The following is a 14,638-nucleotide window of genomic DNA, read 5'->3' as shown; positions in this document are numbered from 1 at the left end:
ATGAGAGAGACAAGTTCACAGTCCTGTTGCAAAAACAAGCTGGTTTGTAGAAATCCTCAGTCTCTGTGAATTGAGTATCCACAGTGAGAAACTTACATAAAGAGCTTGCCCAAGTGTTCAAATCAGATAATCAGATGTTTACTCTAATATGTGCAAAGACCATTCTGAAGCTTTGTTGTCACTGAAGTGAATATAGATTTGAGCTACCTACATGTAGTTTCTTGTCCTGTGAGGGGATCACTAGCTTCTTCTCCAAACATGGCATAAACTGTGACTGTATATTCTGTATTTGGCAATAGTCCATCCAGTTTGAGATCTGTTGAGGTCTCCCCAATTTTTATCTAAAAACATGAATCAAAAAAGATACATTATTTCTGAATTTGTTTATAATGAGGAATAATACCAGTTAAACACTTGAAATTAGATATATGATCAAATTTTCTACTGAGCATTTGTCTGACACTGCCTGCAGTGCTTTGCCCAAGGTTTTGGGATTTTGCACAATAATTAAAAGATTAAAACTTTCAAAAAGCCATAAGCCAACACACAGGTAAAAGGACTTAGAAAGTGACTAATCACATTAGCAATGATAAAATATGCCTCTCCAGAATGAGCAGCTACTAAGGCCTTTTCCCATCTACCTTTTCTTATTCCCACTCCCATCTACACTTTGGTTCATCTTCAGTCACAAATCTGAAAATCACATTAACTCATTGGAGGAGTTGATTTCTACGCACACTGAGGCTCAGATTTGTTGCTATTTGTATCATTTTCCTTTGCCACCTATTTATGGAATAATATACCCACATTAACATGGACTGTACTTATTTCTTTGGGGTAAAGCTCAGCCCTCCTGAAGCAGCCAGTTCTCAGGGAGGCCCCACTTTTAACAGAATGACGTGCTCACAGCCACTGCTTTGGCAGTGAGCACAAGTCTGTGCTGGCTTTCAGCAGCTTCATGCCCCCTTCACAAGCTCACATGCCCCTGCATGCTTTATAGTGTTCTTGCTTGAACACAGATATTGTTCATAACCTTAATTATACATATATAAACTTGAGTGTAGATATTTTTAAATCCTGGACCAGAAGTTCCATTGGTTTTACTATGTTAGTGACAGAACACTAGACTTTACCTTGTCCCCCCTTCTTTTCCTTTGTCTTCTAAAATCACTTTTGATTAAAGATGTTGTCTTTACATTTAAAGATAAAGGTTGAACAGAACTAAAATAAAACCAATGACAGTTTTCTTTCAGACCTAAAAGTTTTACTTACATTTAAAGACCCTGATGAGAGCAAAGGCTAAAGTTCATATTCTAATAGCACACTTAGGAGAGATCTTAGTTTTACTTTATTTTTTCAAGTGTTAGTTCTATATGATGATACAATATCACTTTATATAATATTTCAAAAGAGTCACATAAATTCAGTTAAATTTGTTGCATTTTTATGACAATGACACAGAAATAACCAACTGCCACTTGCACTTTATTCATAGCCTGTGACACATACAGTACTTAATCAAGTCATGGGAAAAACCCCAAGTATTTGCTGATCACATTGGAGGTTTAAGAACATGTATTAGTTTGTTCTTTAAAAGGCTTTTTTTTTTTAAAGTTAACTGCTATTCAAATGAAATCCCAATACATTACCTCCTTCTCATCCGCTGCCAATCCTTCTGTGAGGGGAGCGTAGAGGATCATGTACCCTGTGGCACCCAGGACCCCATTCCACCTCACCCTCATGCTGCTCTGGGACACGTCATACAGCTGAAGATCTGAGGCCATTGGCAAGGCAACTGCAGTGGAACAAGAGACAGACACTTCATTTCTCTCACTTGAACAACCAGCTATTCTTCAAACAGTTTGTTTTACCCCAGGAAACACACAGGAATATAGCTGTCTCCAGGCATGGAAGTGCTGTCTGTATCCTACAAATAAGATTTAATTGGTGCATAAAAGAACTCAGAATCAGAGAAACAAGGAAATGCTAACCCAAATCAATTCCAATGCCAGGGCAGATTTATGCCTCACAAAGCATTTCAGCACAGTGGCTATTAGGAACCAGTAGCAGTTTTAAGGGGTGGCTCTTTCAGGGAGTAATTCCCAATCTAGAGTGTGGCTGTGACAGGCCTTGGAAAAACCCTGGATGAGCACACTTGCACAGATCAAAATGTTTTGGCTGCAAACTGTTGCCTATTTAAGTCTTGGACTCTCCAATGGCACCAAGGCCTGTATTAGTGGGATTATGCAAATATGGGTAAGGTCATCCATTGCAAATCATGGCAAATGCTACCCTGGTGAGGGAGAGCAAGTTGAATGAAATTCAAACAATTATTAGGAGATTTACTTGGGGATTTAAGGCACTGATACCAGAACAGAGCACCAAACTGGGTTTCCAAATGTTTCTTTGCATTTCTGTAACCCTTTAGAGTAGTATTTTGCACTTTCCTCACTTTATTCTTCTCACAGAATAACATCCCATGGCCTCTCCACTTCTGGTACACCACTGAAGAATCCCACCAAAATATTCATGCATGAATATGGAGAGATATGAAGGAACTTTGACTTCTGCTTTGAAATTTATACATTGAGAATAGACCCCAGAATGACTGGAATTGTCTGAAAGAAGAGAAGGCAATTGCTACCTGACAAAAAAAACTTTCCTATTTGAAATTCTGAAGAATCTGACCTGCACACAAATATTCAGGAACAAATCCTAATTTCAGTCACAGAGGTTCTCTGGACTCCTTGTCCAAGCAAAAGCTGCACCCTGTCAAGTTGGTATCTCCAAGTACATCTCTTATATTATGTTCAACAAGCTCTAAGAGAGTTCTGACAGAACCATGGCAGCCTCATCCTTTCTTGTTCATCGAGGCTGTTCACTCAGTTTGTCATTCATGTCTGTAAACAGTGGCAAAACTTCAACCCAGGATTCTCTTGAGGTTTCTGCTTCCAGGTTACCCAACCTACCCCTCCAAACCTTTTTCAACCTACCTCCATCATATTTAAACCCTTGTTCTTGTATTGATTTATATTCCCATGAATTCTCACAATTTCTCTAATTACAGGGAGAAACTACCCATGAACATTTTCAAATGTACTTCAGTCTCCTTGCTCAGAGCTCCACTCACACTTCTGATACCCACATCAAGAAATTACATGTTGAGATAACCTGAAGTCACTTTACACCACATTGTCTTATTCCTATTCAAACTGCCCCAGGGTCACAGTTACAGTACCCATTACCTGTTCTTCCCCTTATTTTGATTCTAAAAAACCTATAGGAAAAGTGTCCTCCAAATGTAACTTATGACTTGCATTTTCACTCTCAACAGGAACTGGTAGATACTCTGACAATATATATAAAACCTGACAACGAGGTGACTGGAAATAAAACATGGAATTTTTAGCCAAAGAGTTCAGAATCTCAAATATAAATATCGAGTAGATAATGTTGGTTTGCATCTTGGACAGTTACCAGACTATCCTAATATTCAGGTAACACAGGGATAAATTAAACCAACTAAAACCAGCTGGAACAAACTAAACCAGGTAAAAACATATTTTTAGCAAATTAATATTTGAATGGATTTCATATTTATTTCAATTTAGAAATGACTATGAAATCACAAAACTTTCTACTTATCTGTACATTATGCATATATCTGTTTAGATTTCACATACCTGTAAACTATTTTGAATGTTCTATAGAAACAAATGCAATTGGTGACTATTTTAATCTGTATCTCTCACACAGGCAGGAATGTTTTCCATAGTTCTCCATAATATCAGAATAGTAAAAAAATATACTTTAAAATTGCAGGTATTTTTAGCATGTAGAGTGTTTAACACTTGCACATGTCAGACTATTACTTCCAACACACTATCAAAGACAGCTGTATGAAATACTTGATGCTGCATGACTTTGGGGTGTGATCTGATCAAATCTCTGAAAGCAGCAGGGCTGGGCTCTGTCAGAACTTGACTGGGTGACTTCAAAGGAATACCAGGTGCAACACAAAACAATCATGTTGGCTCAATATGTGACTGTTCTCTAAGTCTCAATAAATTAAACAGGTCCTAACACTGCCTCAATGGGGTATAACATGGCAGGAGATGACATTCTGGGGGACTGAGACTAAAAGAAAAGGCTAAAATAATTTTATATTATTCTATTTTGTTTTCAGATTGAGAAGATTAGCACTGACAAAGAATCAAAGAACCCCCGAGGATGAAAGGCACCTCTTGAGGTCATCTGATCTAATTAACTTCCCTGTTCAGTCAGGTTCAGATAAAGCAGGTTGCTCAGAACCGTTTCCAGCTGGGCTTGAAATATCTCCAGAGATGCAGACTTCACAACTTCTCTGGACAAATTATTCTAGCATTTGACCACCATTACAATAAAACTCTCTTCTTTTGTTCAAATTTAATTTCATGGGCTTTTAATTTATGCCCATTTGCTCTTGTCCTGCTAATAAGCACCACTGACAAAAGTCTGGCTCACTCCTCTTCTTCATTTCTTCACATCAGGGATTTTGACACATTGACAAGATCACCTGGGCCTTCTCTTCTCCAGGCTGAAGAGTCTAGCTGTCCCAGGCCCTTACGAAAGTTGTGCCAAGCCCTTAATCATCTTTACAGCCCTTCACTGAAGTCAGTACAGTAAGTTCACATCTTTCTTGTGTTGGGGGAACCCAGCACAAGACCAGGCATCCAGGTGTGGCCTCATCAGTGTTGAGCAGAGGGCAAGAATCATCAGCTCCCTAAATATGCTGGCAATCATTTCCTAATGCAATCCAGAAGGTTCTTGGCCTTCTTTGTGACAAAGGTGCTCTGCTGGTTCACAGTTTGTTGTTTACCAGGACCCCCAGGTACTCCTCTGCAGAGCTCCCTTCCAGCTGGGCACCCCTCAGTGTGTAGTGACATATGGGGCTGTCACGAGGGTCAGGACTTTGCACTTCCCTTTTTTGAAATGCATAAGGTTAAACTTGTTTTCTTCTTCACATTGCTTGCCAGATTCAGCTCCAGGTTGGCCTTGGCTTTTTTAAACTTACCCCTGCAAGATCAGACAGCAGCTTTATACTTCTCCTGGGTCATTTGCCTCTTCTTATACATCTTATTTCTTTTTGATGTCTGAGTTCTGTTACAAGCTTCTTGATTTTCCATGCAAGTCTCCAGTCAGCTGGTTACCAGCTGGCCAGTAGGGACCTCTCCTGAGCTTGTAGGATGTGATCTCCTCCTCCACCATTAGTTCTTCCTTGTTTCCATGTATGAGCTGCAGCAGAGCACCTTCGCTTGCTGGCCCCTTGATCAGTTGGGTCAGGAAGGTGGTAAAGCTCTATAGAAATCCTATAGATTTCTTGAGCCCTGCTCTGTTCTTTCAGCAGATATCAGCTACTGATATACCGCATATGGACTTCTTGTCTCCTCTTCTGAACTATAATGTTACTCTTTACTTCCATTCCTAATATTTTCATATTTACTAAAAACTCCTGCACTTCGTATGCAAATACATAAAACTGAAAATATTTTAAGTCTTACAATATCCCAAGGTGGCATTTTACAGACAGAAAATAATTAAATCATTGAGAAAGAAACTCACAGAGTTACCTTGCAATCTTTGGGCACTGGCAGGAATCACATGCAGGTATCTCAGGTCCCACCTAAATCTCCACTCATCAGATCATCTCCAGCTACAAATCTAGTTTGTAAACCTTGGCTCCACACCCAAAACATAGGAATGTTCTAATTTAGGGTTCAATACGACTGACTTTATAGTTCAGCCCAGAGATAAAGCCTTTCTCAGTGTTTAAATATCTACAGAGCTTTTGGAGTTAGGAGCTTAGCCCAGAGTTATTAAAACAAAATTTAATTTAAGGCAAATGCACTAAAATAAGGTAAATTGAAAAAGACTCCCTTCTCTGTTTATTTCTCACTAATGCCTACACAGTCTGACTAAATGCAGACAGTCAAATCTGCAACAAATCCACGAAGGATACTCACGTGTGGTTTCTGTTCCACGGAGGCCCTCACTGGCAGCATTGGAGTAGATAGCAAATACAGCTATCTGGTACTCAGTTAAAGACATCAGGTTTTTCAGAACTGCTGTTGATTCACTTCCATCTACCACGACCTGTTCAAAAGAAAATTTAACTAAATATGGCTAAAGCAAACAAACTATATTACCATAAAATTAATCAATCCCTCTTTCAGGCAATTTTTACACTGTACTAAAGTTCATGCTGCATCTATATACAATAAAGTGTCTGAAAAGAACAGCAACCATATACATAGTCAAAATGTTTATCTGCTATAAATAACAGTTCAGAACAAAGGAAGAGCTTAGCTGAATAAAGTGTATGGGATACAGTTTAAGGGTGTGCATGTGGCACTTTTTGATATAATATCATCACAAATATTCCTTTAGCACTACATGTATACACAAAAGAAAGTATTTGAAAATTCCATCAATACATATCCCTCATATGCTGGTTTCTAGTGCAAAAGGAAAGAAAATATAACCTCAGTTAAATCCTTTTGCTCTTCTACATTTCCATTCAATTTAATAAGTTGTCAGCTGGAGTCGAAAGTTTGTTCCACTGTGTTTTTTCCATCTCCAAAATGTTGAAGTCCCATCCAAATAAACAATTCCCTCCAAATTTTCAATGACCAAATGTAGATGTCCCAAAATGTACCATCTTCCTTCTATGAATATTTTTTTCTTTGAACTGAAAATGTGGCTTACCATCACCTCCTACCTCTTCTGTTCTTGTAAACAGAGTGGTGCAGGGGGTGTTGCTAGAATTGTTTCAAGTAACCATATGTGTAAGGAAAAATGCAGGCACTTCACCCCACCCCCTGAAAGTGATTATTATTATAGCACTTAATTTACTTTAAATTGTATGACAGACATGTAGCCTGGCTACTACCTAACCTTTGTCACCATCCAGTGTGACCAACCTCCTTTCTGGAGCCCTCATGGGGAATTTCAGGGTGCATTTAAAAGAGGACCACAGATTTCCTGTCTGGTAAGTTGCCCCTGGTGCATTAAAAACTTCTGGGCATCTTTTCCTTCTATTACCTCTTCTGGCTGTCCTCCTCGAGTGGGGTAGTACACCACCCTGTACTTTTCCACTTTGCCTGGTGCATGGGTCCAGCTGACCCGGAAGCCTCTGGCTGTTACCTCCGATGTGACCAAATCCGAAGGAGTCCCAAGAGAAGCAATTGTTCCTAGGTTGGAGACAGCACAATTTTTTATTCCCTTCTGCATAATAATTGCTTGGTTTGTTATATTTGCTGAAGCTCTAAGTATTCTTCCTCATCAGAAAATCAAATAATTGGCTACTGCACACTTATTTAGGTTATTTTCAATGGAAACAAGTAATAATTAGTACTGCACAAGGAGGTTATCTGGGACTAAACCTCCCTGGTCTTTCATAAACATTTATATGAAAAAGACAAAAATACAGCACTAAGTCTTCCTGACCTTCTTCCCATTACTATTTCCAGATCATTCTGCTGGGTTTTTTTTCAGGTTGCTTTCCTCCCAGTCATGAAAAACATACAAGTACATATACAGCTGTGATTTCCTGTGCTCGTCAGCAGGTTGGAAATTGATACTGCCTGTCAGTCTACTGAAGAGACACAGTGAAAGGTGATCTTCTCTGGCAATCATTTTCCACAAAGATGTCTCATCTATCTATGGTTTTTCCATTTTCTTCTGCTCAAGAGAACCTTCTTTATTGCTATATATTACATATATATATTATTATATAATTATATGTATAATTATTATATATTATTTGAATATATATTATATTCAATGTATATATATATATATATATATATAATGTTCCATATATCCATATATATTGTGAGAGAAAGAATAACTCAGCAATTCTGTGCTATTAAAGAATCACAAACCAATAAATAGAAACAAAATCCACTGAAACCTTTCAGAAAGAAAGGCCTCAGGTAGAACTGTATTTCTGGCAAATTGCAACATTTTTTTTCATAGCCATTTATTTTCTTCAGAAAAACTAAAATAATTTTATTCAGAGGAGGTTGCCATCATTTCTTGTGAACCAAAATATTTTTTTGTGTATTAAATAAGAGAAAAAAATCCATCAAGAGGAGGGACAAAGTAATCTAAATAGTTGAAACTCCTGAGTACTTAGAGACAGTAAAAACATTAAGTTAGGAGATGGAAAGCACAGCATGAACATAACAATTCCATGTGAAGCTGTTAAAGTAATTCATCTTCAAAACTCTGTATTACAAAAATATTTCCTTACCCGCCAGTTGGAAATAGTTACAGCAGCATGAATGTATTTTTGTTTTTTTTTTTTTGTACTACTAAATACCATAATATTTACCTCTACTAAAAACAAGGAGCAAAAGATCAGAGATATCTAAGCAAGAATAAAACATAGCTAGGAAGATAACTTCTCTGTCAGTGGAAGCAAAAGATATATAGCATGAGTCTAGTGCCAGAAGCCAGCCTAGAACTGAAAGTATTTGGTTTGTAGCTCTAGTTCATCATAAGTTACATTAAATTTTGTTTCTGTTCACCTTTGATTTCCTTTTCCTGCTCCTCAACTCGTGAGCACACTGTTCTGGTAAGACCTTCCACAATGGTATGCATGAAGTTAAAGTCAGCCACGTTGTAGACATGTGTGCTGTCAGGCTCAGAGGCAATCTCTTTGAGTTCATTTATATCTGCATTCTTTACACCTTTTATTGGAAAGGAAAATAAAGAACATATTTGCAATGAAAAATAAAAAAATCTTGTATACAGAGGGATTGATAAAACATTACTAATATAAAATTCTATTTGTTTTAATGACCAACTACAAATTGCTCTGTTTTTAAGATGTTAATGCAAGATGTTAATTTCTGCCAATGTAAGCTGTCTCATGAAAATGTGGCATCCATGTATACTGCTAAATTCCAGTTATAACAATGTTATAATCAATGCTTATAAAAGATACAAATTAATGATGATACTTATTGAATACAGACAGAAAAGAACACTTAGTGCAGCCAGCAACAGATACAAATACACCAGAGTACAATGGGACATGTACATGGATATGGCAGAATACACACCAATAGCAAACAGCTCTATGCCAGCATCTCGTAGGTTTTTAGCAGGAGGGATAACATCATCTTGGGACTTCCCATCAGTAATCAGTATCCCGATTTTAGATACTCCAGGTCTTGCACCTGCTTCAGGCTTAAAGCTGTTTTCCAAAATGTAAGTTAAGGCGAGACCTAAAAAAGAAAACATTTTAAAATGCTTTTACAGATGAAAACTTCCATTAGTTTTGCCAATATCACAGTGTTTGTTTTTTCTACTCAATGTAAAAATTCTAATGAAGAATAAGCATAAAAGAAGAATTGATTTACTGAAAAATTAAATTCCAACAGCAGCCTAACCTACAGAGGAGCTGAAATTTATTTTTAGCAGCCTTTTGATCAATCAATGTATTTTAAACTGGCGATGAAAATCTAAATTGATATTTCTGCAAATACATCATCTTTTTTTCTTACTCTACCATGTTAGAACAGGAAGTTCCCTCTCCTTCCTCCTATATTGCTTATATGAAAGCACATGCTCTGGATAGCTTAGTAAATCCTCATGTTACAGATAATCTTACTTTTGTTTATTTTTTTTATTTTTTTCCAATTTACAAGCCAAAAAAAGCCCTTTATTTACTCTTAGGGAAAATCTGATTTTAATAAATGTTAATTATTTAAAAGGAAAGAAGAACAACACCTCCAGGACAAATTTATACATCACAATGAGATCTTATCTGAAAACTTTAAAATCTCGCACGGCTGATGTTTCTAACTCATTTTCAGCTAACATCCATATAAAATAATCATGATAATTTACGACTTCCTACCACCCAGTAATCTCACTACTAGAATCATACTAGAGTTTTCTGTCCTTTGTCCCACTGCAATCACTCCTTCTACCAAAATAAAGACTGTTGCTCATTGTTTCTCCTGTTCCTTACCCGCCAGACAAAAAAAAAAAAAAAAAAAAAAAAGCAGTAATTTATTTAAAGCCATGTCTGGGTCTTTGGGTATATCATTCCAACATTATAAACTGCTGCTTTGATGACACTGGAATTGTATTCAGAAACTGTATTTTTCCCAGAATGTCAGGCATCCTCCCTTTATCCATCACTAAGTGTCTCTGGGGCTTCAGTGCTTTCACTACTAAAAGGTCCATGGAAATGTAAAAGCCCTGGGTGGCCATTTATAAAGTTAGTATTACCAGTTGTCAAATATTGAAACAACATTCTTTCCTTCTCCAGAATAAAGCTCTGTGCATGAACATTATAAATGGATTTTGCATTTTCTTCCCAGCAGGTAAAAGATTTTACTTCAGCACAGAGTTAGGTAACTTTGTCTTATGAGACCCTGTCCTAATTCCCAGTGAAGTCAATGGACAAGCACTTCAGAAAAGACTTAACTGACACTGGATAAAGCCATTGGCAAGCTGCAAAACCCCTGTCCTTTTTACCTTCATAATAAGCACTGACACTTCTTGGGCTGTGCAGCAGACTATGTTTTTCAATAAAAGGCAAAAGCCAAAGCATACACAGTACCTGTTAATGTATTCCCTCCCTTATACGGTAGATTACGGACTGCATCCAAAACAGCGTCCTTTGTGCCATAGGCATTCAAGTGCCACTCAATCCGGGGATCACCACTGTACTGTGCAAGACCTAAAGAGCCAGAAATGAACGTAATCCATCAGAAAATAAAGTGGGTTTTTTTTCAAGTATATAGATTTTATGTACTTGGTTTCCAGTACTTTACCAATTAGCTTACTGCAAGTAGGTTTGCTACCATACTAGAAAAACTGCATTGGCTGACAACAAAAAGTAGCGTGTTCTGGGTGACAACTACTCAATTAACTTTCAAAGCCTTTTACTCAAGTGCTAATTAAATGAAAAGCAAAGAAATACAAAACTTTTTCAGAGTTTTTAGCATTAAAAAATTCTTTTAAAGAACAATTTTACTTAATGCACTTTTGCACAGTAGCAGATCAGAAATATAACATTTCAGCCAGTTTAAAGTGCAACAAAAGTCATCCATTGGCACATTCTGCCTGCAAAAATTAAACTGTAAGTGTTTGAGGCTAATGCTGACTGAAGTCAGTAAGACTGTTTCCACTGTTTTTATTTTTCCACTGACATTGCATGAGAGTTAACTAAGTTGAGGGTCACAGTAAACTGTGAAGAATTAATACTACAAACATTTCAGCAGCATTACTCTGATGATAGAAGTGCTAGTGCTAGATGAGGATGAATCTTGCATAAAAAGAGTAGCATTAAGCTGTTGACTATCCTGAAATGGTAACATCTTTACATTGCTAGAGAAATATTACGAAAAAAAATGCAGCACCTTACCTACTCTTGTTTTCTCAGATCCCACATTGAAAGCAGAAACCAGGTTTTCCAGGAACAGTCGAACGAGCCTGAAATTGAATCTGCCAATACTCCAAGAACCATCTACTAGTATCACAATATCTGCAATTGCTGGAGTTTTACAGGTAAACAGGCCTCCTGTAAATCATTAAAATCAAATCAATATTATTAATTCAACAATAAAATTGTAATCCAATAAATATATGCCTTCTTCCTCCCACCAAGATTGGTAATTAAATCTTTCTTCCATAGAAAAAAGCAAAATGACTAAACATATCTGTTGTAATTTCAGTTATAGAATAGTCTGGCCATTATCTACTTCAGTTCTTTCATTACAGTGTTCAAAATTAGTTTTGGGAGGCTTATGAAAAGAAACCCTTCTTCTAAAAATACTTGAGAAAGAAAAAATTAGCTGCCATATAGCACAAACAAACCAAGAGTTCATTTTCATTCCCAAAGCACATATACAATTTCAGTCCCCATACACATGACATGTAGCCTTAGGCCCAGACAATGCAGAGAGCTACCTAGAGATGCAGACATATGAAACAATTGTCAAGGTCTTTTTCACAGTCAGTAGAGAAAACCATGTGCTTCTACACATCTCAAAAGCCCTATAGAAAACCACTAGGCACCACTGTAGACTTGTCAATCCAGAAGTGAATCTCATTCCTGCTCCTGGGAATTGAGCAAAACTGAAGGCCAATTGAATATGCTGTATCAAACCTAAGTAGGAGGCACTCAATACAGCAGAGGTAAAATGCAAAGACCTCAGATTTGAATTCACAGTCTCTGAGAACAGGCATAGAATGAAGCGTTAGTCTTACAGATATATAGAAAACAGAAAAATATGAGAGCATTTAAAAAAAACAAACTAAACAACAGAAAAGATCTGATGAGAATTAGCAGAAGTACATATTAATGGTCTCTAAGGCTTAACTAACCAGTGGGAAAATCAAAGGAAGGGAAGTAGAGATTAGATACAAATTGCACTATGAGCCAACTGAGAAGCCTAAACAGAAGTGCCACATTCAGTTTCAGAAAATGCCAGGAAGAGAAGTAAGGGAAGGGAAAAGATTTCCAGAACCTCAGACAGAATTGACATATTCCACAGAAGTGGATGTGTGACTGTAAAATTAAAGTTGCTGTAACAGTGGACTCGTATTGTAGGGAGGGAAAAAAAAGGAATGATGTTACACAGGTATAAGAAATGAGAGCTTCTGTTTGAAGTACAAAAATAGAAACTCCCCACCAGATTGGTTATAGAATAAGGAGGGAAGTAGGAGAGACAAAGCAAAGCAGCTTTAATAGAACAGATATGATGCATCACAAACCATTTAGGGATGAAAATCATGACCCTCAATACAGTAAAAAACAAACACAGATTAGTGAATTAAACTGCAGCCCAGCTTTTATCATCATTTTTGTCAGGATCCACTGTATAAGTTAGTTCACAAAGAATACTAACAGTTCAACATGGTGCTAACAGGAATCACTAAGTACACTGCCAGAAATAAACTTATTTGAGCAGACATGTTCAGCAAATAAAAGAAGTCAGTGAGAAATTATCTAAAAGGTGTTTGCATTAGCTTCCAAGAAATTCTCCCGATACACAGAGAAAATAAAACATATGGTTAGCAACTTTAAACTTTCACAACATATTATTAATGACAATCTTTTCATTAAATGCAAAACTATAATCTCACAGGCAAAACCAACAAATCTGATGTGCAGAAGGAGTTCCATTGCTAATAATTAAGGGTTAGATTCATACTGAAGTGTAAATCCACTGAGCATTAAACCAAATCCATTAAAGTTACAGTTAATGTCTTAAATGTGTACTACAAATATTTTTAGAAGAACAGGGAACATTTCCTACGTGCAGCTAGCAGTGCAAAATAAGTTCTAAACACATGACAAAAATTCCACTTGCAACGATGCCAAAGCAAATATTTTATTTTAGCTTTTACAGTACAAGACAACACTATTTGAATTGGCAACACGTTTTAATGTATTGACACTGGGGGACATTTAGTAAGCATCAGAAAAATGATCTTAAATTGGAATACAAATCCAAAAGAGGTCCAAATCTTTATGCCACTGAAGTCAACAGAAAAACTTCCCTTGATTTCAGTGGGACTGGAATCTATTTTGTGATTTAATAGGAATCTACTAGTCATGGCAAAATTAATGTTTTAAATATCTTTGCCAAATAAACTTCCTGTTCATCAGTCTGCATTGCTTGCAGTATCTGTCTTCCATTAACACGCAGTTCAATTGTGCCATTTTCACACTGGCCATGACTAGCATCGCAAGCTTCAGAGCTCCTGGCAAAGTAAAATGCTACTCAACACCAGTAAGAATGAAAGCACAGGACCCCTGATTCACATCCAAGCAGCTGTACAATAGCACAGATGTACCTTTCAGTGCTATCCCAGCAGTTTAATCATACAGCCCAATGAGGATTTGTGTGGTTTTATTTTCTTTCTCTACATCTAAAATTTTGTGCTGAGTATGAAACCCAGTTATTACCCTTGGTAATATTTCATATCATTAATATTTCATATCATTTCATATCAACAAGTTTTGCCTATAAAGCTTCTTTAATCCTGTAGTGATGGCATTGTAGTGAAAGATTTTATCAGTTTTAGTAAATCCGTTCAGTGAAGCAAAATCCAAAGAATAAAGAAAACAATAACGACATTCCTTTCAATATTTTATTTCCACATCATCAGATCAATGCAAATAGTATAATCCAATTATTTTTTGTTAAAGAAACTTGTGTGGTTAGATCCAAGATTGTACTGCAAGGTCACAGTGTGAAAATTTGTTTCGTTCTTCGTAGGTAGGAGATACTTGTTGCATCTTTTCTGCATAAAACATTTAGGTTTTGTTACTTCTGTACACCCACTATTTTGCTTATGTTTTCTCCTTGTTGTACTTAATAGAATTGTAGAAAGTTCCCTAAAAGGGAATAAACAACAGTGAGATATTAAACAGAATAATGCGATGATAGAATCTTTAAAACCTGATAGGAACACAAACACCATGACATCCTAATTAATAAAGTTAGCCTAAAAGACACAGTGTGTAGCAAATAATTTCTGCACCCCACTGTGCTTAGCCAGTTTCCATTGCCTGTTCTTGCAAATGTCTTTTTCAATAATCTTTCCATAGGGTTTGAGGGTAGTTTTG

General features: G+C 36.8%; 1 protein-coding gene across 5 annotated transcripts in view; it reads right to left on the bottom strand.

Moving 5' to 3' along the window:
• Positions 1-14,638, bottom strand: part of COL14A1 (collagen type XIV alpha 1 chain) — a 112,907-nt gene that overhangs the window by 66,858 nt on the left and 31,411 nt on the right. For all 5 annotated transcript variants that reach the window (XM_053953952.1, XM_053953795.1, XM_053953872.1 and 2 more), the window contains exons 6-13: positions 11,426-11,581; positions 10,619-10,738; positions 9,108-9,272; positions 8,571-8,732; positions 7,081-7,229; positions 6,003-6,132; positions 1,650-1,795; positions 212-341 (exon numbers count right to left, since the gene is read on the bottom strand). In XM_053953952.1, the coding sequence (XP_053809927.1) occupies positions 212-341; positions 1,650-1,795; positions 6,003-6,132; positions 7,081-7,229; positions 8,571-8,732; positions 9,108-9,272; positions 10,619-10,738; positions 11,426-11,581 (1,158 nt within the window). The remainder of the gene's footprint in view (positions 1-211; positions 342-1,649; positions 1,796-6,002; positions 6,133-7,080; positions 7,230-8,570; positions 8,733-9,107; positions 9,273-10,618; positions 10,739-11,425; positions 11,582-14,638) is intronic.

The sequence above is a fragment of the Vidua chalybeata genome, chromosome 1 (genome assembly GCF_026979565.1).
Source record: "Vidua chalybeata isolate OUT-0048 chromosome 1, bVidCha1 merged haplotype, whole genome shotgun sequence".
Classification (NCBI taxonomy): Eukaryota; Metazoa; Chordata; class Aves; order Passeriformes; family Viduidae; genus Vidua; species Vidua chalybeata.
This window is presented reverse-complemented; position numbering and strand designations above follow the sequence as displayed.